The sequence below is a fragment of the Felis catus genome, chromosome A3, assembly GCF_018350175.1.
Source record: "Felis catus isolate Fca126 chromosome A3, F.catus_Fca126_mat1.0, whole genome shotgun sequence".
Classification (NCBI taxonomy): domain Eukaryota; kingdom Metazoa; phylum Chordata; class Mammalia; order Carnivora; family Felidae; genus Felis; species Felis catus.
In genome coordinates this window covers 69,558,761-69,585,480 of record NC_058370.1, presented here as the reverse complement: position 1 = coordinate 69,585,480, position 26,720 = coordinate 69,558,761, and the positions used below count along the sequence as shown (strand labels likewise).

At 35.4% G+C, this 26,720-nt stretch overlaps 1 protein-coding gene across 26 annotated transcripts in view; it reads left to right on the top strand.

Annotated features, from left to right (window-relative positions):
• The window catches only part of NRXN1 (neurexin 1), a 1,127,382-nt gene that overhangs the window by 517,858 nt on the left and 582,804 nt on the right, over positions 1 to 26,720 (top strand). For all 26 annotated transcript variants that reach the window (XM_019827182.3, XM_019827181.3, XM_019827189.3 and 23 more), the window contains one exon: positions 19,739 to 19,861. In XM_019827182.3, the coding sequence (XP_019682741.1) occupies positions 19,739 to 19,861 (123 nt within the window). The remainder of the gene's footprint in view (positions 1 to 19,738; positions 19,862 to 26,720) is intronic.

The window sequence follows — 26,720 nt, the reverse complement described above, 5'->3', positions numbered from 1 at the left end:
AGGCCGGCCTTCCAACTATTTTTGGCTTCTCACAGAAAATGGTTTATCTAATGTAAAGACAACAAAATTACAGATGACATTAATGTGGACAAAGTGTCAGGGGTTAAAGTTCAATTCCTTTTATGTGCAGTTCGGTGTCTAAAGTATTCCAGAGGGAAAGAGAATGTGAGGTCGAGTACTTAACCTCACTTTGCACTCGGATAGAGTGAAGAAACACTCTGAATAGTGTTATTGGAAAATGTACTGTGATGGATGTCTGGAGTGGATAATAAGATCTTTGTATTATCATTTTATTACCAGAATGAAAAGATCAACTGGATATTAGTTATCACCCGTTTTTTTTTTTATGTGGTAAAAATGGAAAGCAATAAAAGAATGCAAAATGTCAACCAGTGGCACTTAAGCTATATTAGATTGCTTTGATCAGGCTGCCATTTGGCAAGCTACTTAAAAAGATAAGAGGAAATTTCTGGGGGCTGGCTCTTGTTAGTACAAAATGAATGTTCAGTTCAGAGCAGCTGCCTGGTGCCTAAAGAGCAGACAACTGAGAAAGGGAATCATGTGCCTCAGTCCCCACACAATAGTTGCCTGATTGGTAGAGTTGTGTGAGTCCTTGCTTCTCGTCACTGGTGCACCATCCGCCTAGGACAGGAGCTGCTCAAGGAATAAAGGGAGATGATTATATAAATACAGAACTCAAGAGTTTTTTGCTTTTTTGTTTTTTAGTTATTGTTATTAGTTATTTTTGGTTTGTTTTTTTTAACTGAAAGTAGATATGAAGGAAAAGAAAATAAAAGACAATTTTTATATGACTGTTTTAGGCAAAATTCTAGCATTAGATTTCTGATTAAAAAAACAAATAGCCAAAATAGGCAAAGGGAATTGGCACATGATAATGAGTCTTTAGAATAATATCAGAATTGGAATGAAATTTAAAGGTACGCCCAGTTGGATTGTCCACATTTTACATTTATGAGAATTATAAACAAGAGTATAGTTTTTCCTTGCACATTTAAATGGCTACATAGATTAGACAAATCTTAGTGTGAGCGTCTGATAAGTAGAAGATTTGGGTCCATTTTTGTGAACAATTAGTCTGTTCATTGCTTTTGTACAAATACAAAATGCTGCAGTGATTTAAATGTGTGCAGGTTAAGAATTCCTCTTGAAATCAACTCAATTATTAATTGATTGGCTGAAGCATTTTCTGATTCTGCTGTGAAAGGCTGTATTCAAAGTGACGCAGAATTTCTGATTAGTGTGGACCGAATTCGTCAAATTCTCTTTCATGGTTTAAAGTTGGCATTATCACAATGGCCTAGGTAGATATTCTCAGAAAGGCCTAGGAAGTTTCAGAAGAAACAGTCAAACTTGATATTCCCTTGGTTTCTGCGAAAAGAACTTTTTCTTATATGCAACCAAATATCACCAAATGACCACAGCCTGTCATTCAGATGTTTTTGTTTGTCATGTTATTAGAAAAATTTGGTTTCTGAATATCCACCACTTCCTTCACAGTTTTGAGTGTCTGTTTTCTTTTCCATTTATTTATTTATGTATTTCTTTCTTTCTTTCTTTTTTTAAATTTACATCCAAGTTAGTTAGCACATGGTGCAACAATGATTTCAGGAGTAGATTCCTTAATGTCCCATACCCATTGGGCCCATCCCCCCTTCCCACAACCCCTCCTGTAACCCTCAGTTTGTTCTCCATATTTATGAGTCTCTTCTGTTTTGTCCCCCTCCCTGTTTTTATATTATTTTTGTTTCTCTTCCCTTATGTTCATCTGTTTTGTCTCTTAAAGAACTCATATGATTGAAGTCATAAGATTTTTGTCTTTCTCTGACTGACTCATTTCACTTAGCATAATACCCTCCAGTTCCATCCACATAGTTGCAAATGGCAAGATTTCATTCTTTTTGATTGCCGAGTAATACTTCATTGTGTATGTATATATATATATATATATATATATATATATATATATATATATATGTATACCACATCTTCTTTACCCATTCATCCATCGATGGACATTTGGGCTCTTTCCATACTTTGGCTATTGTTGATAGTGCTGCTATAAACATTGGGGTTCATGTGCCCCTTCGAAACAGCATCCCTGTATCCCTTGGATAAATACCTAGTAGTGCAATTGCTGGGTCGTAGGTTAGTTTTATTTTTAATTTTTTGAGGAAACTCCATACTGTTTTCCAGAGTGGTTGCACCAGTTTGCATTCCCATATGTATTTCTTTTGGTAGGGATGTAACATTCCCATATTTATCATTGACCCAGAAAATCAAGGATAGAAATTTAAATCAGATATCTCTTGTCATTAATAAGACTTTTATTAATTTTTTGCACTTAGTTTATCTCATTGTGAGATAGATGATTAGAATTTCTTTCATTTTAAAGAAAACAATAATAATTTTCTGTATTTGGAGAATTTGGTCTTTTTACTTATATGCCCTGATTTAGGTATCATAGAGAACTAACTCCTAAAATATCAAAAAAAACCTAAAATGAACTCAGTGACTTCTATTTAAAACAATCTGCAGTTTTTAGGACAGCCTTAATGTTCAAGGATGATCTAAAGTGCCATGCCACCACACTCATTTTACTAGTGTGCACAAATATAGATTAGAAAATTTTGTACAAGTTTTGTATTCCTGATTTTATTCAAAAGAAAGCCACTAATAATTTATATCCTATCAATTGATTATCTGAGAATATGAAAACATATCTTATGATCATGGATTTCAGTCCCTCATATAGTCCCTAGAGAGAAATTAGGTATCTGCTACCTGCTCAAATAGATGTATAATTTAAAAGATGAGGACTTTGTCTACCTAACTATGGGTCAGATATGTATGATTAATATAAGTATTCCAACTTAGCTTCCATTTATAGGATTATACACATTCTTAAACACCATGGTTTATGATGCAGAATATGAATGTTTTTTAAATCTTGGAAAACTTAGATTGATAGTTTTAAAAAGTTTTAGTCTTGAAAAATAGGTGTTTTGTTATTTGTTTAATTATTTATATATATTTTACTATCTTATGGAATTGGCAGTGTTTCCTGAGAAAATAGTTCGGCTATATGAAAATGTTTGCATAATTTAAAAATGCTGATTGTTTTTTTTAATTGAGACAAATTGCAAAAATAAAATGTAAAGATTTCATACCCTAAGTTTCAAAGACATGCTAGGGTTCACATTTAGTAAGTTGGTTTCCCTAAAGATTATGGTATACTATGTAAAGACTCAGCGAAACATATGATGTCTATAAACTCAATAATTTCCTTTAAACTAGAGTTTTAGAATATTTTAACAGCAAAACTCATGAATTTACTTCCCTCTAACTCAGAAGTTATAATTATTCAAATACCTTTTATGTTGAATTACATCACTATGTACAAAAAAATTGTTAAGCCAAATGGAAACTGTTACCAGGAAAAGTGTTTTTTTTCTAATCCACTTAAGAGAATATACTTCTTAAAAAATTGAAAAAGAATTAAAAGCTGATTTTTTTTAAGTTGAGTATAATTGACACACAATGTTACATTAGTTTCAAGTGTACAATATAGTGGTCCAACAATTTTGTACATTATGCTCTACTTACCACAAGTAAGCTACCGTCTGTCACCATACAAGGCTATTTATTACAACCTCATTGACTGTATTCTTTATGCTGTGACTTTTATTCCTATAACTTTCTCGATTCAAACTGGAAACCTGTTTCTCCCACTTCACCATTTTGCCCATCCCCCACCCCCACCTTCTAAATTTTTTAAATGGCAACCCCTCCTTCCCCTCTGGAAAGCATGACTTTGTTTTCTGTATTTATAGGTCTAATTCTGCTTTTTTTGTTTGTTTATTTATTTATTTGTGTGTGTGTGTGTATGTATTTCACATATAAGTGAGATCATATGGTGTTTGTTTTTCTCTGTCTCACTGATTTCATTTAGCATAACACCTTGTTTAGGTCCTTCCATGTTGTCACAAATGGCTGATCTCATCCTTTTTTATTGCTGCATAATATTCCATTATATATATGTATATATGTATATACGTATATATAATGGAATATTATGTATATGTGTGATACACACATACACACACACACACACACACACACCACATCATCTTTGTCCATTCATCTCTGGATAGACACTTGAGTTGCTTCCATGATCTTAGTTACTGTAAATAATGCTTCCTTGAATGTGGGGGTGCATATATCTTTTCAAGTAAGTGTTTCAAGTAAGTTTATTATAAGAACACACTAAGAGCAGATATAAACAGGAAATAATTTCAGTCACAGCATGACAGGTTTTATGGAGCTTAGAATGAAGAACTAGAAGATTGTTCAACATGCAGTGTGGCTCCATTGGCCCAGGTATTTTGTCATGTTTTCATCTGCTGCCACTAAGGCTCCCTTCTCAATGTTGTGCCATCATGGTGACTTCATTATCATCTGTCTTTTTTTCTGGTACTCCAGCTATTCCTGTTCTCTACACTGACTTGCTTCAGCTTGGTTGTAGCTTCTACTTTTTCATGTCTTCTGCTTCTTCGTAGCGTTTCCTCTCTTCCCTCATGGCTTCTGTTCTCTGTGTCCTTCGGCTTTGTGCTACTCCTTTACCAACCGTTGTCTCTATGTAGGTTATGTATTCAAAATCCCCTAGAAAGAGAACCTAGTGGATTCACTACTTATTCATATGCTGTTGAGTAGAAATTTCAAATAATATCACTTCATAAGCTACTGACCAGATTTAGCTTTGAGGGCAGATGCCAACTGGTAACCCATTCAGCTGTGATCAGAGCAGGGGCTGAGGCCCATATAATATACTCTCCTCAAAAGAATACAAGAACAGCAGATTTTCCACACAAGCATCTTTTCTCTAGGGTATGTGATTTAAAATGTTTTTACTTTACCCATAAGGATTATGCCCATGAGGATTACAATTTCTTCAACATAGAACTGGCTAACATGTGGTGTATAAGTCAGCTGGGGAAGGCTCTTTAAATTGGGGGTGGGGGTAATGAGTGGGGCCGTCAAAGAATTTGAGGATTGAAATGTTCAGTATGCTCAGAACTCTTATCCATTACGTTCATTTGTTACCAATGGGAGCAAAGAGCAAGATGGATAAGAAGTGCATTATGAAAACAGTTTCCCCAAAGGTAAAGTAAGAAATCCTAACAGTATTTAAATTACCATTATTTTTATTTCACTTAATATTGGATTAGTTGTTTGTTGTTATTTGTTCTTTGAATGCATCACTTATATAGTTGTGAGAATTCTTCACCCTCCCATCACCCTTCCCAGGACATCTGTAAAACTAGACTGAAAATATTTTGTGCATAGTACTATTGAAATAAATTAAATTTCAAAGTCAATTGCCTTTTTCTATGGATGATTATTACAGTTAAAATTCCTTTGGAAATAGGATTGAGGGTAAGAATTATCAATTCCCTTTTTAAAAATTTTGCATACAAAGAATATAGGCAGCCTGTGAATATAGGCACTCATTAAATTGTCAGATACATGGAAAATATCAACCTATTTTGGAAATCAAAAAATTTCCAGTGTAAATAAATGTGCACTACTAGAAAATCCAAAAAATCCATGTGAAAATTAAAACCCAAACATTATAGAACTAATATACTATAATGGCATGACTTAAAATTGGTATTACTGATTTTTCATGCATTATGAAGGTGTCGAGTAAAAGAAAATAAAAAATAAATGATTTAATTAGTTATGCAAATCCCCTTGGAATACATACATATTCACCTCATAGTGTTGAAATAGATCAAAATGGAGGTAGAACATGATATTGACTACAATCATATTAAAAAGTAATAAAATAGAAATAATAACCACATAGAATTCTGAAAGTGACAGTATAGGTGATGAGATTCTTGAAGTATCTTAATAATACATTTATAAATTAAATTATTTTATTTGAAGATTCAGTCCAATAAATCAAAATAGAAGCTTTACACTGTCAAAAATAATATTTCGGTAATCGGCCAATTCTTTAAACTGTTCAATGGAGGAAAATTAGCTCAAACAGTAAGCAGTAAAGAAATAATTGGTATCTCCTATTTTTTGAGTGCCAACTGCAAAATTGACAACCACCATAACAAAATGGCTTTTCTGCACTATTTCTGTAAAAATATCCCTCAAAATGTTTATTGTTCCTGCTATACAGATTGTGGGTAATTTTTCATGTCTTATTTTTGTTCATCATCCATACATTCTAATTTTTCTACAGTGTTTTTTTCTACTCTACCAATTTAAAATATGCAATGAAAGGCAAATAAAAGTAAAGGCTTTGTTAAGATACAATGGAAAACAATCCCACCATTATTTAGGACAATCTAGGTTTATACTACAACATATGTTTGTATTATGGTTTGTATATTTTAAATGTATTTGGAGACTAATTTCCCACCAATGTTGACTTACAAAATAGTCAAATGAGTCTCTTTTCAAGCAATGCTTGGCTCCTAATTAGAAATAACACTCATATTTGGAAGCTAGAGGAAATGGAAAATATAAAAGAGACCATTTCAGTGCTCAGAGAAGTATTTCATTCATATTTTAAATTCCCTTATAACACATAATACTTTGCATGTTACATACTTAATATATAGCACACTGTGTAATATGTGTTTCTTTAAAAATATAGGTATAGGATCATGGTCATTTGCAACCTTTTCTTTTAGCAACAAATTGTAAACAGTATACTCAGAATATGACTATGAGATGTAGTATTTCACAACCTAATCTACTGCTTTGGTTATATTTTATGCCAAAGTAATATAAAGTAGGTCCAGGTTATTGAGCAGGTTGAAGAAAGATAAATAGAGAGGAAACATATATGTACAAAAGTAAGTTTCATTATGATTCATCAGTTATCTCAGAGCAGTCAAATTAAAACTGATTGGAAGCATCTGTGAGCAAGATCTTGAGAAACAGACCATATTGGAATAATTTTGACTGAAAAGATACTTACAGATGCATTGCTATAAATTATCCTTGACTGTAACCCACTAAGCGGAAGCCTACCTAACATAACTGTTTCATAGGAAGATTGACTAGAACAAGCACACAGACATAACATTCCTTCTAGCAGTTGGTTGACTAGCTCCAAGGAACCTGAAAGTACTGTTTCCTCAAATTAAGCAAGTTAATGTGGCATAAGATTCAATTGTTAATAACTTGCTATAGTGGGACAAGCACCTTTTAAGAACACTTGATCATAGAAAAGCAGACCATTCATTTTAGAAGATTTTGACCCAAAGACACCTTCAAATATAGGAGTAATCACAATAGTTTCCTTGTTACTACAATAATGGTTAAATACAATCATACCGCTCAATGACTAATTCATAGCAACAATGACTAAAGAGTTAGCCTGATAAATAAGTAAGCTAATGATGATAAAAGAAAACAACTAGGTTAGCACTGTCTGTTATTGCATTATTAAAATTCAATGTAAAGAAGGATTTAGTAAATAATCTTATCATTGCTTGGGAAAATGTGTATTATTATTCCAATTTTTATATCATGGATGAATAAGTTATCATGTGTTACTTGTCCATTACCTTTTTTGATGCAGTCATTGAGGAAAGAAAAAAGATCACAACAAATGAGATACTACAGTTCAAGAGTTCTAAAGATAAAACATTTCCTATCATATTTCTTAGAATATTTTTTATTAAAAAAATAGATTTGTAATGTTTAAGACAAATACTGAAAAACAGATTTTCAAGCATCATAATTGCTTCCCAAGGAAAAGAAAGGAAGGGGATAAATAAATTAACAAAAGCAGGGACTGAAATTTAATTTTCTAATATACTTTTTATTTTGTGGAGAAAGTTTGTTCAAGAATACCCCAAAAATACTGAAGGAGCGCTAAATTTTATAAATTCAATCTTGTATTTAAAGATATTCCAATGGACTTACATTAACAAGATATGGAAAATAAAATACAGGTAAAGCCATCTTTCCTTGTAATATGAAAAAATATGCCTTCTCCTTGGCCTTCTCATAAAATTAAAGTCTATAACTATTATAATAGTGTATTCTGGTGAGTAACGTTATATTTAATTAAGTAATCTTTGGTTTTTTTACTCTAAACCCATGACTTTTTAGTGAAATATTTTGTTAAATATTTATAAAATTCCAAATGCTCAATGTCTGTATGCTTTTTTCATTGTTTTTCATTCAGATAGCTTGAAATTTTGTAAGTATTGCATAAGATGTGTTAAATCAGTATCAGTATAAATCAATTTAATCCTTTTCATGTTACACCAATGCTGAATACATTTTCTGTTCATAATTCTTACTTAAAATCTCATTAACTATTTAGTACTTAATTATACCTGCAAGCTATCCTATTATGTGATAAGCATTTCTTGGAAATGATCTTTTTTCCTTAAAATAAAGTCACAGTCCAAATTTTTCTTTCAGTGTATTAGGTGTATTTTATTATACTTCTTCCTAAACTTGCCAGTTGAGCTAGATTAGATGTAAAGTGAACTATTTTAAAACATTTTTTGAACAATGTATTTATATAATTTGTGTTCATTTTTACTGTGTTGTAAATGTAATTATATTCTTAAAAGGTAATTTATATTTCTTCAAATGTATGTTTTTCACATTGAAAATTATTTACATTGAGGTATTTATCCTGGTCTGTCATAAATGGGTACAATCAATGTGAAAGCTATAGAGGCTAACTGTTTCTACTAGATGACTTAAACCTTGTTGATTCATTTGCCTAGAGCTATGATATAAAGCTAGATATGGAGCAGAAGGGGAGACAGCTACATATACTAAAGTTTGTTTTGTAGATAATAGAATGTTCTTGGTGTGAGTTAGGAAAATGGCAGATGAGTCTCTGTAGGGTGTTTCCAGCAGCTCTTCAAGGTTGGATCTTTTTGCAGACAAGGCCCATGTTTTCTTATAATTACTCATTAATTCTTGAATCCCTCAATTCCTGAACCAACTATTTTCTTTGCATTTGGAAGTTTTTGACTGCTAGCCTTAGGTCATTTTGCTCTCCCAGGCTCTACACAATATTAAATTTGTTTTCAAGGGAACTGATCAAAAAATCTGTCCAAATAATTAGCCAGATAACTGAGTTACCCAAGTTCTCCAACTGTATGACTTACGGATTCCATGCTGCCAAATATGACAACAAAGGGATGAAGCTTTCTTATTTCCTAACACTTCTAGTGAATGTAAGCATTAAAAGTTAATGGAGTTCTTTTTCTTTAACTCTTTGGCTTAATTCAATATCAAGAGATATTTCATCTACCACACACACACACACACACACACACACACACAATCCAACAAACTCTACACCCATTCAATATACATTTAGTGAACAGCTGTACATTCAAGGCCCTAAGCCATAGATATAGTATATTTTCTTTGAAATTTTAAGCACAGTGAAGGGAAGATAATAATAATAGTGACAATATAATAGTGATATTATTATTATTTATTATTACCAGAACTGAAGACTTACTGTGTAATAGTCATTGCTTTAAATTACTCAAATGCATTAAATCTATTTGTGTTGTAAAGTATCTCTATTACTAGCTTATTTTACAGATATAAATACTGAGTCCCAGAGAACTTTAATAGATTACCCAAATTCACACAGTTGGTAACTTATGGAATGCGGATAAAAACTCAACCTGGGAGTCCAGAACACATGTACTAGACCAAGATATACACATTCTAGCACTTATAAATACAGAAGGACAGGGGCATCTGGATGGCTCAACCAGTTAAGTGTCTGTCTCTTGGTTTTGGCTCAGGTCATGATCTCACAATTCATGAGATCTCTTTCTCTCTCTCTCTCCCTCTCTCTCTCTCAAAATAAATAAATAAACTTAAAAAAACCCACAAGGACAGATTTAAATAATCTAAACAAAACACATAAATGTAATTAATTAGCATGTGACTGTTTTATTTCTCCACAGAAATTAAAATAGTTTATAAAATGCCTTTCTTCTGTTGTTCATTTTCATTTTTGAAAAACCAACATCTTGAAGCTCAAAGTCTGGCTTTACATTATTTAGCCAAAGTACTTTTTAATTAGGGAAGGGTGTTTCCAATACTTACAATATAAGGAAGTGTGTCTTTCCTTAGGACTCTATAAACATCACCTTGCTTGTACAAAAAAGGCCAGTAGCTGTTCATAAAGGCATTCTGAAGACTTGTCAGGCATGTGAGGAGACGTTGAAGAGGGAGGAGTTACATGGCTTGGCAGGTAGCTCAGCCTCATGGCTGTTAGGAGGATTATATCACCAAGTCCAAGTCCTGACTGGCACCAGGCCCGGCAGGTAGGACAGTTCTGAGACAACTCCTCCGATACTCCAGAGGCCTTGCCATTAAGTGCCAACGGATGGGGAAGGTGACCCAACGGTTCCTCTTAAGGGAATAAATGAAGTATTTTGCTTCCAGCCTTGTCTGCATATTTCCAAATACAGAGCTAAATGAAACTTAATAAATAAGCACAAAACTTAATTCTTCACATCGGGGATGGCTTCAGCAGCATGCAGTTTGCATAGTTACCTATGGCCCTAGGCTTAGAAGGACCTGGGCTTGAATTCATGGTCTGCTGTAACTGTCCTAAAATTCTTCATTTTGAATAAGAGCCCCACATTTTCAGTTTGCGCCAGACTTGCAAATTATTATGTTGATCCTTCTCCTGGTAATGTTAGTAAATAGCAATAGAAGAATTTGGAAGTGCAATTTACCTGTGTCTAACATTAATTTTTAATTAAATTCCCTAGCTGATTCACAGTGATAAATAAAAACGAAAGAATTTTGCTCCCAGCCCAATACCTAGGCATGGAGAAAGATAAAATAGAAACATTTAATGAGGAGTTACTCCCCTCCTCCTCCTCCTCTTCCTCCTCCTCCTCTTTAAGTAGAGGTTGGATTATTTTTTAAAGTAATTATTTTAAAACCAGAAACTAAAGGCAAAACCAAACAGCAGGTTGAAGGTGTCATAATCACAACCTGAGAAACACATCCTCTTGTCATTTACAGGTAGGAGGGCTGCTGCCAGGAACCATGACTCAGGCATCAAGCAGTGTGGTGCTAGCCTGTTTCTCCTGCTTTTCTCTCTTCCCATTATTGCCACAGTGACAAGGCTTGTTTCCATCTTTCCACTAGCTCCTGCCTCGCACCAGAGGTTACTGTCCTCAAAGTCAACTGCCAAATGAAACTTGTTACTATCCAGAAATGTGGATATATGTAGACACCTAATTTTATATGCACACACTTGCAGATATCATGCATTTTAATAAAAGCTGCTGTTCTAAATTTGTACAGCCAGGAAAAGTAACTAAATTTTAGAATTTGGTGGTCTTGGGGCGCCTCGCTGGCTCAGTAGGTAGAACATGTAACTCTTGATCTTGAGGTTTGTGAATTTGAACCCCCATGTTGGGCGTAGAGTGTACTTAAAAAAAGAAAAAGAGGCTTTACAATTGGCTTATGCCATTTAAAAGCTTTTTAAATTGCTTTCAGTTTTGTTATGTTGTTGTTTTACTGATAAGAAAACTCAAACCAGGAGCATTAAGACGAAGACTCAATTAGCATAATTTGTGTTATGCTAGATTTAATGGCAACACTGATTCTAAAACTCAGGTCCACTGACTAATAAGTTCTTAAATATATTTCCATTAGTTCTTTCTTTAATACTCAATGTAAAAATCTATGAGATAAGGGGACTTAAATTGTCTATTTATTTATGTGTATTTTACACATAAATACAGCATAAACTCCAGCACACAGAGGGCTGCCTCTTTTAATACCTGTTTTTTTTGAAACAAAGCCACACCCATTTGTGTACATAGTCTATGGGTGCTTTGACCATACAATAGCAGTGTTGAGTAATTGTAATGACAACCACATCCTGGAAAGCAAATATATTTACTATCTGGCCCATTACAGAAAAAGTGTTTTGACCACCTGATTGATTAGAATGCAAGCATCTTGAGAATCTAAGTTGGGACATACACATGCTGAGATCAGTGTTTTGCACAAAGTAATTTTTAAACTAAAATAATAGGGTGTGAGTGCCACATAATCCAGAATGAATAAGAGTAGTTAAATAGGGTAGACAGCAGACACAATATGGACCATTCAGTTTTAAAATTTCATAATTCTAAGATGCTGTGGTGCTGTAACTCCTAATTCAATTACTGGGTGCTATAGGTAGTTTAGTGATCTAAAGAATAATTGAACACTTGTGTAAATATAGAACCAATTTATATATGTATGGCAACACTAGATTTTTTCTTTTTAAATAATAGAGCTATGAAAACTTTAGGATGCACTTTACATAATGCCTTTCTCCAGCTGTAGTTGAAAAGACACAACCTGTTCTCAATAAAATGGAGGTAGTAGGTCGATCATTTCCAAAAGGCAAACAAAGTGGATTCCCACTTGCCTGTCGTCTATGTAGATTGCTAGGTTATGGCTTTGCAGAAGCACCCATGAAAATCCCCATGCTCAATAAATGGCTTGAGTGAGAAGATTAACTACTCCAATGAAAAGATAAGGTTATAAAATAGAAATTACTTACATTTGATGTTTAAGTCAACAAAAAGGAAATCCAGAGCCAATTGGTTTGAACTCTACTAAGAAATAGTGTAGCTGATACAGATGCTTCACTTATGTAGTTAACATCTTTAAAATGTACAAATAGAGCTAATGACCTAAAGGGTATGTAGGAATCTCAGCTTTGTGGCCCACATGCCTAAGTGTTTTAAAAATCAAAATATAATAGGTATGGGCTTGCTTTTCTCCAGCCACTTCCATCTTTTAACTCCGGAGACAGTTGTCATTTTAGTGTACTAAACATCTTTGATCACATTGCTTCATAGATTCCTTAGCTTTGTTTGATTCCTCTCTATTGCTCTTTACTCTTTTCCCCCCACTTTCAAAAACTAGTATAATTAGGTCACAAAACATTTCCACACAGGCTTTCTTCCAAAAAGGATCTAAAGTTACTATTATATGTATTTTGCTATATATATTTTGGTTCAAAAAATATTCATCACAAATATGAAAATAAATTTAAAATACACTTGCAAACAAACCTGATATTGGTCAGTAGAGGTTCATTTAATCCTGTTGGAGATAGGTAGATAGATAGATTAGAGAGAGAGAGAGGTCTAGACAGACTAACCTCCCATGGAACTATCTGTAAAATTAAAGAGTTGGATTAATTATCTGTACATCTCTTAGAAGCTATTCCTTTCTTTATTAAATAAATTCACTTATTGATTTATGTCCCCCTACTTTCAAACAGAATTAAAATGATTAAGAAATATTTTTAAATAATTCAGTGTGGAGAAAAGGCAATATGAAGAAAGAAAGAAAGAAGGAAGGAAAGAAAGAAAGAAAGAAAAAAAAAAACAAGACAAGAAAATAATATAGTTGATCAAATTAAGTGCAAATCCTAAATCTTGGTTTCCTTATGGCTAGAAATAAGGAAAGGCAATCTATTCCATAACTCACATGACCTACAAGGAAATGGCCTACAAAATCTTCAGATGAGAGCCTATAAATTTGTATTTTACAATCAAGGGTGTGTTGAGAACTCATGCAAGAGGACTGATAATGCACATAAACTAACAATGGTACCTTTGGATACCTCTGGTCCTTGATATACATAATAAATAATGTTCTGGAAGAATAGGGTTTTTTTTTAATTCATAAATGATTTATGAATCTTTTCTTTTTAATCAAATCTGATTTTAAAGGAAAGGGTTACTTGCAAATGATTTTTAAAAGCCTTTCTCAAGGTTTCTGATTAAAAAATCATCCTTTTTCTTAAAGGGAGAAACAAGCCAGCTGGATTCATAGGTGTTCTGGGTGCTGCCTTGGGACCAAGTTAGCCAGCTTCATTTTTTAATTTTTTTTTTTATTTATTTGAAGAGAGAGAGCGAGCACAAGTGGGTGAGAGGCAGAGAGAAGAAGAAACAGAATTGCAAGCAGGCTCCGTGCCATCAACGCACAGCCCAATGTGGGGCTCGAACTCACAAACTGTGAGATCATGACCTGAGCCGATATCAAGAGTTGGATGCTTAATCAACGGTGCCACCCACGCGGCCCTAGACTGCTTTTTAAACAGGAGGACAGCTGCCACTTTACATCGTTTCTATATTCTTTATGCAAGATTACAGGTGGCTAAAGAATAATTTCATTGATTTAAAAAAAAATAATAAAACGACTGGCCCAACTTAGCTCCTGGATTTTCACATTTTACCCTATATTTGTTCTGAATAAGGCAAGCTTAGAGGCAGACTGGGTCAGAGTCTCCAACACTGCCCATCCCTGATCTAATATTTTAAACTGAGGAGAGAATAATTTACCACAGTTAAAAGAAAGAGTTTCTTAAAGATCGCTATTTTACAAAATAGCCACAGATCACCTTCTGATCTGTGATTTTGTTTCCTAAGTGAACTTGTCCATAAAGCAAGGACATATCTTGGTACATGGAACAGTGTATTTCCTGCTCCTGACTGACCATGTACTGATTATTCGGTGCTAAATTTTGAGTAGTGCCAAGTTGACAAAAACAGTTCTCCTTAAAATGTGACTACATAAGTTAATAGATCCATTTGCTGGCATACATCAATATTGTCCTACTGGATCCATTTGACTTGAGTAATAGGTCTACAATAACTCTCTGAAGTTCTCTGTTTCCTCTGTCTATGCATATCAACATAAAAATGGTGAAATCAACAAAGATAATAATTAAATCTCACAAATTTAGAGAACTTCACTATAATATTGCACTCTTTCATGTTGCCACAAGGTTAGAAAATAGCGCGGGCCATGTCTCTCCCTTCCAAGAATGACAGAATTTTCAGGTTGGGTTATTGGAGAGCATTTTTTACATGGTCTTACCAAGTATCCTCATTTTACACATGAAATGTGAGGAACAGGAAAAATAAATGACTTACTTAAGATGACATAATTAGTTGATGACAGCCCTAGGGAAAAAATCCAATTTTCTCCACCATCCCCTGCTGTAGTGAAATTGGAGTTGAAAAGTCATTAGCAAATGTGGTTACTAATCTGGTCAAAAACAGACATCATCCTTTATTAAATGTATTTCCTAGTGGTTAAATCAAGGCTCTGTAAAAGTAGTAGATTTCAAAGAAGGATTTATTTGACTACTGACTCTACCCCTCACCCCCACACACACCCCTTCCTCTCCTATTCCTCAAGTTGCCCTTATCTTCAACCCTTCTTAGGAGTAAAATTATAGAGACACAAGAACCTCATACATGGGTAGGTTGTGAAAGGAAAATCAAGTTGAACCAGACTGAGGAAAACTGAAATGCTTATTGTGTCTACTTCCATTTGTAACTAATAAACTTAAATGTATGCAAATTCATGAATTTTAGCTGCAGAGTCACCAGAAAATCTGGTGAATATCACCAACTAGAAAACACTTATAGCTTAACTCCTGTTGAAAAGAAGCAGTATTTATTCTTGCCTGACTTTCACCTTAGATGGAGAACCAATTGTAGTCGGGAACTGAATTGTAGTCAGATCTTGGTGTCCTTTAAGAAGTTCAGTCTAGTTCTGCATAATATAATGGGAGAATGATTTACAGAAAGCTCACTAGACTGCCAGTCTAGGGACTTGGACTCTTCATATGAACAGTGGAACATCATCTAATTGCTTCGGATCTCAAATTGTATGTTTGTAGATGGCTCCGTGAATTTCTCTACCTCCTACGTCCCTTCTAGTTCTATAATTCTTTAATGTAGCTTTATCTTACAGAGCTGACTTTTGATCCAGTCTGGTTAAATACTGGCTGTTGTCATTCAGCCACATTGCACCTCTTATTGTCTGCACATCATTTGGGGGCCTGTGGAAAGGACACTAGAAGGGGCTTGGAAAATCTCAAGATCTCAGTCTTAATTCCAGTCCTTACTGCCTCTGAGACTTATAATCATACACTTGACCTTTTTAAGTCTTCTTTCTTGACTAAAAAATTGGGGGCGGGGGTAACTCTATGGCTTAAATAATAGATTACAGTAAGGATCAAGTGTAAAAATAGAAATAAATTTTAACTCTCTATAAAGCATAAGGAATGATTATAGAAACAATGCTGTGGACTTTCTTTAAAATCTTTAAATTATTGCTTACTAAGTCTGCTTAGAGTCCTATAACAAAATACTATGGACTATATCACTTAAACAGCAAACATTAATTTCACACAGTTCTAGACTCAGAGAAGTCCAAGATCACTGCATTGGCAGGTTTGGTAGTTGGTGAGAGTTCTCTTCCTGGCTTTCAGATGGCCATCCTTCTTTTTGTGTCCTTGCATGATGGAGAGAAAGAACTGTAATGTCTCTTCTTATAAGAGAATCAACCCTATCATTGGGTCTACCCTCATGACCTCATCTAAACCTAATTACCTTGCAAAGGCCCACATCCTAATACCATCACATTAGGGGGTAGGGCTTCAACACATGAACATTCAGTCGATAATACTCACATTCATGCTGGGAGAAAGATGTTACTTCCAATATTTTGATATCCCCCAAAAGAAGAGGAAATCTCAAAAGGAATTCTGATCATCCATGGCCTTAGTGACTATAATATTGCCATTAAAATTTTGAGAAGAGGACAAATGACTAAATGACTCTCAAATTCAAAATTACAGCAGTAAAGCCACCTTTCTTTACCAATTCCATATGTTTTAAATGTGAGAATGTGAGATCTCTAAGGCATTATGGAGATCATCTACATCATCTCTTGCCTTTTGTAAATAAGGTTGCTGAGACCAACAGAAGCTAAATGTTCTAGCAAATTGCTGATTATGGGTGGACTCAGTCCCAAAATGATGACCCTCCCCCTGTATCATTCCTGTAGTACCTTTTAGAGTTGTGGTGTTCTGTTTAGAGATTTCCTTCCTCCATAACTTATGTAGAGGATGGGTCAGATATCGTGACATGTAATCATTCTGTAGAGCAAGGTGGAAGCCATGGCAAAGAGCAGCTTTCCCGTCTCCATCTATTCATTTAGATGTAGAGACACTGAGAAGTTTCTAGCCAAAGGTATAGCTGGGAGGCAGGCTAATGCAGGGGGAAACATGCAGACTTTGGTCAGTCAGACCTAGGATGGAACGCTTTTCTATCACATTCTAGCCCTGTGACCTTGGGGCAAAAAGTTTTTGTTTTCTAGGCCTTCAGTGCCACATCTACAAAAGGATAACAATGTAAAGATGAAATAAGTTAACAGATAAGATGCCTGGAACACAGTAAGCATTTGCCAGCCCCCAACTACTTTCCTTGGTAGCAAATCAAGGACTAGCAACCACAATTCTTAACTTCTTGCCAGTGCACTCTCCATTACACTTCAAGTTGCATAGATAACATTGTTTTGAACTGAGAATATTAAGTGCATTTTTTAAAACCTTGTCTTCCAAAATCAATCTCTCCACATTTTTAATAATGCAAGAAAGGAGCTTGAAGTTGGCCCACAGAGATTTTTATGAACCAAAGGGTTATTTTTAATTGGATTTTGTGCCTGTTGTTATGGAAATAGTTGTTTCATAGATTAAGCATTATGACTTAAGAGGAAGATCAAGCCCAGAATGGGGTATAATGATGATATCACCCTTAAGCTTCTTTTTCTTGACAAAACACTTTTAAAAATAAGAGAATGGGAGTGAAGCTGCTTCAAAAGGATACATTTCTAAGGAAAAAAAAAAGTCTTCCCTATAAAAATAGCTTTAACATGAGATATTCTCTTTTCAAAGATCAAAACTAAGAATGACCCTTGCTGCCGGTAGGATACTAAGATTCTGCAGAGTTATTAAGCGCTTCTTTCTTCACTGTTGAAACTAGAAAGAGTTCCTTTGATCGTGGAACTTGCTTTCAACATTGGCCTCAAAGCTTTTTTTTTTTTTTTTTTTTTTTTTTTTTTTTTTTTTTGCAGTTGCTGAACTAACAGGCTTCCTCTAGTTATTTAGTGATCAATCTTTCAGAACTATTCTGTCCAGACTAGTTTTTATTCATGTATCTGGATTGGATGTGTAATTTAAAGAAAATGTGTAATTTTCTTCTCTAAAGAAACAGAAAAAGATTCTTTGTAACCTTCATGATGGTTTCCTTTAGAGACATGAAGCAGTCCATACTGCAAAGTTTAGCTTATCTCCCTGGTTCACTTTAAGCCCCAGAGAATACTCAACCACGGAAGGCAGAATTTACATCAGTAACATCCTAAGAGAGAAATCAGGGTGGGATGGATAGCCAGCAGTGCCAGAAGCAAACAATCTCTTGTTGGATAGACTACTGAAGTTCTTCCACTTGGTTTTCTTACTATCTCTCTCTCTCCCTCTCTCTTTGTTTCTTCCTCCTTCTCCTTGACTTTTCTGTGTTCTCCTAAGATCCTTGGACATTGATTGGTTTTGCTGGTAGAATTTGGTTGAAGAAATTGTGAAGCCAATCCTGATCCTGAATCAGTTGATGAAATTCAACGGTGTCACTTTTTTCATTACTTTAGCTTACCAACAAATTCCAGTCCTTGCAAAACACACAGGGGAAAAATCCATCACCAAATAATGTATCTTTAAAAACTTTTCATGATTTTTTCTTAGTGAATCATAGTATCAGATTAGTAGAAATGTTTTAATTTAAAAATTTTTTCAAGTTATATTAAAGGTTTGTGGGTTTTTTTTTCCTTTCTTTGTTTCTAAGTGGCAAAAGGATGTTTGTCTAAGTTTCTCATTTCACTGATTCCCATAAAACAACTTTCTGAAATAGTATGTCTGTTCTAAGCCTCTATAAATTAATTTGCATAGATTTAATAGATTCACTGGCAGTTACTCTCCCAGGTGGTTAATTTTCTTTTGGTCCTCAGCTGGGAATCCTTTCCCTCTAGTGCTGTTTAGTCTCACTTTATTTTCCTCCCGACTCATCACTTGGACCTTTATTGGCTGTGACTTCTTTTTCTTCTTAATTTCCTAAGAGTCAGTACTCCTATCTAAACCCATTTTCTGTGCCTTCACTGGACTTAGTTTTTAGACACAACATTCCATAAATTTAAGAACCTGGTGAATATTGGAGGTACATGATGTAAGAGTGAAGAGCAGCTGTTACACAATATAGTACCCAGAGCAGTCTCCTCACCAGAATCTAATCAGCCAGTTGCGCTAGCCTGAAGATGCTTAGCTAATTACTTAAGGTCTGCTCTCTCCCCGAAGTCAGAGGTTACAAGACTGCTATCTACTTCATTAGCAAAAAAGTGTTAACTATAAAGACCAGAGAATTCCTTAGGAAAAACAAAAACAACAACAGCAAAAAGTGTGTGTAAATTTGGGAGGCTTCCTGATGCTATATTGACTGTGCCTATTTATGACAACAAGGTTCATTCACTTGTCTTTGATCAATGCATAATGTTAAAGATTCTTCTTAAATTGTCACACCTGAATGTCTGTTAACTTGTCATTTTCCTTGCTTGCTCTGACTCTAATGGGTTTGAAAATTGATCCAGCCAGTCTCTTCTCTCCTTTCTCTCTCTCACCTCTTTCTCTCATTTCCTTCTCTCTTGTCTCTCCTCCCTCTCCCGTGCCTTCCCCCTTACTTTGTCTCTTTCTCTCACTCTCTGTGAGGTTCATTTGCTTGACTGATTCTGAGTGTCCATAATGACTGTTTGGCATATCCTACAGGCAAAGGTCCCGAGACCCTTTTTGCCGGCTATAACCTCAATGATAACGAATGGCACACAGTGCGTGTGGTCCGTCGAGGAAAAAGTTTAAAGTTAACCGTGGATGACCAACAGGCCATGACAGGTAAATCCCCCTGTTGTCGTTGCCTTTGCTTTTGCTGAAGCTTTAGACTTTCCCATATCTTGCAGGTGACTATAAAACCAACTACACAACTTGAAGCTGATACACACAGTTCATTTTTTATTCCAATTTCTCCAGTAATGATTCCATTAAATAAGGAGCATGTTAAATGTTTTTTTTTCTCTCAAACAAGCACTACTTTTGGGTCATGTTCTTTCCTATTTAATAATTCAAGAAGACATTATATAGTTCAGTGTTGTGGGTCATAAATATCTTAGGGTCTCATAAAATATTGAAGTCATTGTTTACATGCCAATTTCTGTTCAATTTCTTTGTTGTATATTTTGGCAATAAACAGCAGCAAGTTCTACATTTCACTGTCTGGGTAAATTGATAGATATGCTGGCATTCTGTCAGCCGAACCACTTTTTCATTATAAGCTATAATAGATCATTTCTGGCCATTTACCTCAGTTGGTTAAACTCTAATATTAAGGATGTCAGGTTCAATCCCTGATATGTAGATTCTTAACTGAGGTGAGCCATATAAAAGTCCACCCCAGAGATATAGGGAAACCGAATGAAAGAGGAATCGGTGTTGTGCCTTTATTCTCTCAGCTGAAAATAACTCCAAACACATGACCTACTGGGATGTTAACTCTTTTTCCTTTTTAAAGAACATCTCTAAAATTATTATTTTAGTACATAGCACAAGATAGTTCTTGTGCAGCAGAGAAGTGTGTCCTACATTCAGTCCTAAGGGGTTTCCATTATCAGAGATCAGTTGATTCTATCAATGTGGAAATAGCATGTGTGGGATTTTAACTTTTGAGAGAATCATTTCTGAGTTCAAATGAAGAAAACTGCAGACTTAGGGATCTCTTTACTATCTTATAATTCAATAGCCTTTTATGGCTCTCCAAAACTCTTTTCTATATGTAGGGGCAACTTTTTTTCAGAATCACCTGAACAGCTTTAAAAGGACCAATTCCTGGCCTGACAACACAGAGAATCAAGGAAGAGTACAGTAATTTTTTTTTTCCTTTTGTTTTTATTTTGTTGTTGTTTTCGGTTTGGGCTTTTTTTCATATTTAAAATCTCTTGAGAGGGGACTCTTATGCAACTGGGTCATGGATTAGCAATTGGAAAGCAAATGTTATATTATTTTATTCTCTGAGAAAGAAAATCAACCAGAGAGTGGTTAGCCTAAGTCTTTATTCAAAATTGCCAGACAGGAGAAGGTTCTAAAGGAACTGTGTGAACCCGGTGAAGGAAGGCAGAATTTTTACAGGGCTTTGACAAGAGTGTCAACCCAAGTTCAACTAGTTTTGGTCAAGGACGGGTCTTAGAGGAATGAATTGTTTTTGTAGCATCCATTGTCTGGATGATTTGGGTTTTATTAAAAAGGAGTAGAAATGAGGAGTTTGTGTCTAAGGTCATATGCAAGAAGTTGTGAATAAATAGCTGCCGGGGACAGGATATGTGAAAACCACAGGGGAACATCTTTTGTCCCTAAGTATGTCTCAAATCTCACACAACCCAGTGAAGCAGATAGGGCATATGCATTTTCATTTTAAAGAGGAGGAAACTGGGGTGCCTGGGTGGCTCAGTTGGTTAAGCATCTGACTTAAGCTCAGGTCATGATCTTGTGGTTCATGAGTTCGAGACCCACATTGGGTTCTGTGCTGACAGCTTAGATCCTAGAGGCTGCTTCAGATTCTGTGTCTCCCTCACTCTCTGCCCCTCCCCTGCATGTGCTCTCTCTCTCTCTCTCTCTCTCTCTCTCTCTCTCTCTCTCAAAAATAAATATTAAAAAAAAATTAGAGAGGGGAGAGAGCCCTCTCCCCTGGGGAGAAGGGCTTCAATGGTGCTACACGGACTAATGTTGAGGAGACAGTTTTGTTTGGTTTCATACATCTATATGGTAGTTGACAGGGCTAAAATGGCCTTTTGCAGCAAATAGGTCAGTGTGCTCAAGGCGTTCATTTTTCGTGGACCTTCAGGTGATTGGAAATCCTGAGAGTATGCTGAGAGAATATGTTTTGAGCAAAATGAATCCTGTGTCAGTGTAGTATATGCTTTAGGATGTAAAGTCATAAGTCCTGAACTACAGTGGATGAAGAAGGGATAGAAACAAAAGTATGGTGCAACATATTTTGCTAAATTTTATTTACAAATAGTTTCCAGTTTACAAAAAAAACACTCAAAAATAAAAACAGTACAAAGAACATTGATCTATCTTTACCCTTGTGAATGTTGTATCCCATTTGCTTTGACATTTTCACTTTTTTTTTTCATAACCAGTTGAGGAAAAATTAAATACAAAATGGCCCTTTACCCGTAACTACTAAAGTGTGCATTTTCTACAAATAATGATATATATATACCCTTACATAACAAAGAGTTACCAACTTCAGTAAGTGTTGCTCGGATGCAATATCTTTTATCTGTTCTGTTCTCCATATTACAATTTAGTGAGTTGACCTAGTGTTGTCTTTTATAGCGTTTCCCCTCTACACAGTGTGCAGCCTGGGCTCGGACACCGCATATAGCTTTCAGGTCTCTTTAACCTGCTTTCATCTGAAACATTTCCAGCAACTTTTTTTTTTTTTTTGGTCTTTTCGTGACATTGACATTTTTGAAATATATAACCCTCCCACCTTTTATCAGTGTAAAGTCACTCATTTTGTGTTTGATGTTTTCTCACAATTGAATTCAGGTTTTGCATTTTTGGGTTGAATTCTGCATTGGTGATATTGTGGCCTCCTTCTAGTATCCTGTCTGAAGGCATGAGACGTCCGTGTCCTTTACCGGTGATTTAATTTAACCACTTGGTCAACACGTTGCCCATTTTCTCCACTACATGAACAGTATGTTTTCTCCCTCTCCACTAATAAACTGTCGGTGGAGAGACATTAAGACCATAAAAATATTCTGTGTCTCTTCAAAATTTCACCCTACATTTAGCATCCATTGAAGATTTTCTCCTGATCCAGTCTTTAGTGCAGTAGTTACAAAATGATTTCCTAATTACAGCACTTCCCATCCTTTCTTCTTTCCTTCCTTCCTTTATTTCTTCCTTATTGGTATGGACACCCAAGTTTCTATGTTTCTCAAATAGTTTATAATTACTTTACTTGATTATTTTGGTGCTCAGATGGTCCCAGTTTGAGTCCATGGACCAGTGTGAGTCCCATGAAGTTGGTCTTTGTTATATTGTGACATGCCCCACCCCAACATTTTCAGGTTTGTGTTTTGTTTTATTTTGTTTTGCTTTTTTAGCATTTTCTTACTTACTTTATGTCATAACAGGATATTCCAGGCACAGCTTGTACCTACCATGCCCCAGCTCTGGAATCAGCCATTTTGTCTTCACTTAGTCAAGACTGATATTAGAGACCAAAATCTGGGTGGTTGATGTTGAGATACTCTCAATGCTATTGGAATATCTTTGTTTCCTGCCCTTTTCAGTAGGCAAAGATAGGAAAATATATTCAAGGATATACACATAAACCTGAATGAATATGTAAATACACACATGGAACTAAAGAATGTTCCCTTGTGGTTTTCACATGTCCTTGTCCCTGGGTAGCTGTTTACTCACAACCTCTGACACATGACCTTAGACACAAACTCCTCATTTTTACTCTTTCTGATAAAACCTAAATCATCCAAACAGTGGTTTCTAGTTACCAAAAATGCATGTGCACATAATCATGCATATGCATATATTTTAGAAAAGATGAGTTCACATTGGTACCTCCATATCTACGTCCTTGTTTTTTGACTTCCCCCATTCTGTGTTTCCATGTTCTTTCTTCCATGGTGGGATCCTTGCCCTCAGTGATGTCAGTTACTCATTTCTTCAACCCAATAATGAATCTAGAATAGTGTGTGGATTACTTGAAGTTGCCTATACCACTACAATTAATAAACCAACTAAAACAAAATTCAGGATTAGGTTGTGATTCTTCTCATTCCTCACTGCCTAAGACTTAGCAGGTAAAATTAAACGCTGAGTTTACAAGTAACTTTGGTTATAACTTGGCTTATTTCCTTCCTTCCTTCTTTCCCTGCCTCCCTTTTTTTTCCTTTTCTTCCTAATTTCCTTCCTTGAGTGTAGTTATAGTCTCCATTTGAAATATAATTAGTTTTATGTATTTCACTTTAGCTTTTCCTTCCCATTCCTATTTAATTACATAAGTATGTTGTAAGTATGTACAACATTAACATGATTTTAAAAATCAATGCAACACATTTTGTATTAAGAAGTGATGAATGGGGCACCTGGGTGGCTCAGTTGGTTAAGCACCCAACTTCGGCTCAGGCCATGATCTCACAGTTTGGTTTGTGTGTTCCTGTCCCATATCAGGCTTGCTGCTGTCAGTGGGGAGCCTCCTTCAGATCCTCTGTCCCCTCTTTCTCTGTCCCTCCCCCACTAGTGACTGTTTTCTCTCTTATCTCTCTCAAAAATAAATATTAAAAAAAGTAACAAATAGGGTGTGAATATGATCAGTGTAACAAAGAAAATTCCAGCAATGGCCCCTAAATGAATTGCCATCTGATTTTCATAGAAAATTCAAGATACATATTTTCAATTACATAGATTCCAACCAAACTTCTAAGTTAATGAATTGCCTTCTTCAACTTGCAGTAAATACATTCCTTTGTTTACTTAAATGGCCAGGCATTTATCTACCACCAGCAATCATAATGTTAGGAAACAGAATATACAGATATTTACATGGATGTGGGATGTAGCTTGTAGATGTAGGAACAAGTGAGTGACCTGTTCTGTGGGGGACTCCCAAGAGAATTGACTCTGTTGAGGAATCATTTCTAAGCTACTGTTGCAAGTACCCATTTCTGCTCCTGGGCATGGACTAGCTCTTCAAGGCAAAGTTACTCATATTTCCTTGCCTTGTTCATATTGGGATTCTGGCATCCAAGACTTCATTAGGAATTCATAGGTCATTGGTGAGGTTTGGCTTATGATCTGAAAGAAAAGGAATCCCTTTTAGAATCCCCAACTTTGGAGGACAAATATATCCTAAGACATTTATTTAACATGTTTTTGTTCAGCATGTATTATTAGAATTATAATATGAATATTGATCCACCAACTCAGGTATGTAAGAAATGGGACATTTCTTAATTGTCTTTAATCAATTTAAATCAGCACAATTTAAATCAACAAGGCCTTAGGCCTCTCTTCTGGATTTACAGGATATTTAATCATAGTCTGTTTTGCCCCCACTCCCTATTCCCAAACTTGCATCATATGAGTCTCCTTTTGTCTTCCCTCTGCACTTGTTCCCTTCAAAAACACTTTTTTTTTTTTTGTCCTTTGTCCTTTTAATTGCATGAACCCTGTTGCTCCTGTCCTAAGTGGGTGAATGGATCTTTGCTAATTCCTGCAAGGAGCTGTGGGCTGCAGTCCAGTCTCCCTGTGTTTACCAATTCTCTCTGAAACTTTGACCCTGGGCTGAGAGCAGGATGATGGAATGAGTTGTACTTCTAAATCCCACCAATATTCTCCTATCTCCAGTCAGTGGTAATCCCATCATCTTTATCAGCCCTCAAATACACTCTGTTCTCTCCTTTTCTTTCTTTCTTTCTTTCTTTCTTTCTTTCTTTCTTTCTTCCTTCCTTCCTTCCTTCCTTCCTTCCTTCCTTCCTTCCTTCCTTTCTTTCTTTCTCTCTCTCTCTTTCCCTCTTTCTCTCTCTTTTCTTTCTTTCTTTCTTTCTTTCTTTCTTTCTTTCTTTCTTTCTTTCTCTCTCTCTCTCCCTCTTTCTCTCTTTCTCTTTTCCTTCCTTCCTCTTTCTTTCTTTCTTTCTTTCTTTCTTTCTTTCTCCCTCCCCCTTTCTGGATAAACCTTGCAAATCAGGCTTTCTCAAAAGATTGAGGAAGCCATTGTTTTCCAGCAGCTTCCACTCTGCCAAGAAAAACCCTTTGAGGCAAAATACCTGGCTAGCATTTTAGAATTGAAGGAAGAACACAATATAAACTAGTATTTCAGTAAATTAGCTTGCCATTTACTCTTTCTCAAAATTGCCCAAAGTCTTAGAGCAGAAATTTGATTTTATCCTCCGCTCTGTAGGAGTAATTTTTTTTTTTTCAGTAGTGAAATCCAACATGCTCTTTCCAGAGTTTAAAGATGAATAGGAATATAAACCAAGTAAATATTGATGATTCACCCAAATTATTCATCCTGCACCCCAGTACTCTACCTCAACTTTTTCCTTCCCTCAGCTCTCAGCATCTTGCTGCTCAGAGCTAAAGGCAGTTTTATTTTCACATTAATTTACCTTTACTGAGTGAATTTTCATCAAGGTGATTTATTTTTGGGGGATTAGGTTTTGTGAAAGATCTCATGAAAGCCAAAAATTTGTAAGAATAAAAAAGGCTTGACTTCCATAGCATGGGAAGTTTCCAAAATGGGCAGTGGAGACTTGCCACTGAGGCTTATGTTTAGAAGTGGGATTTTTTTTCAAACACGCTAGTGTTGAAGCCCACTTGAGGCCCACCATGAATCAGGAAAGCAATTGTTTTGTTTTGTTATTAAATTTTACAGCAAGTGAGAAATCACAGAAGAGGAAAAAAAGAGTAAGGAAAAGCATTAGGCACTCTTCATGCATTTCTTCTTACGTTTTGACCTCATCTTTAAATTACTGTTAAATGTACTGTTAAGTAGGGGTTGAAGACACCACAGTACATGCTCAGGCCAGTCTTGGGAATGCCTGCACTTTACCTAGGGTGATGAGGGCAACAGTTGCCTGCAAAGAAGCTTAAAAAGGAAGAGATTCCCTAGGAACTTGGAGGTGAAATTCTACAAGCTATATAAGAGCCCTAAGCAGGGAGT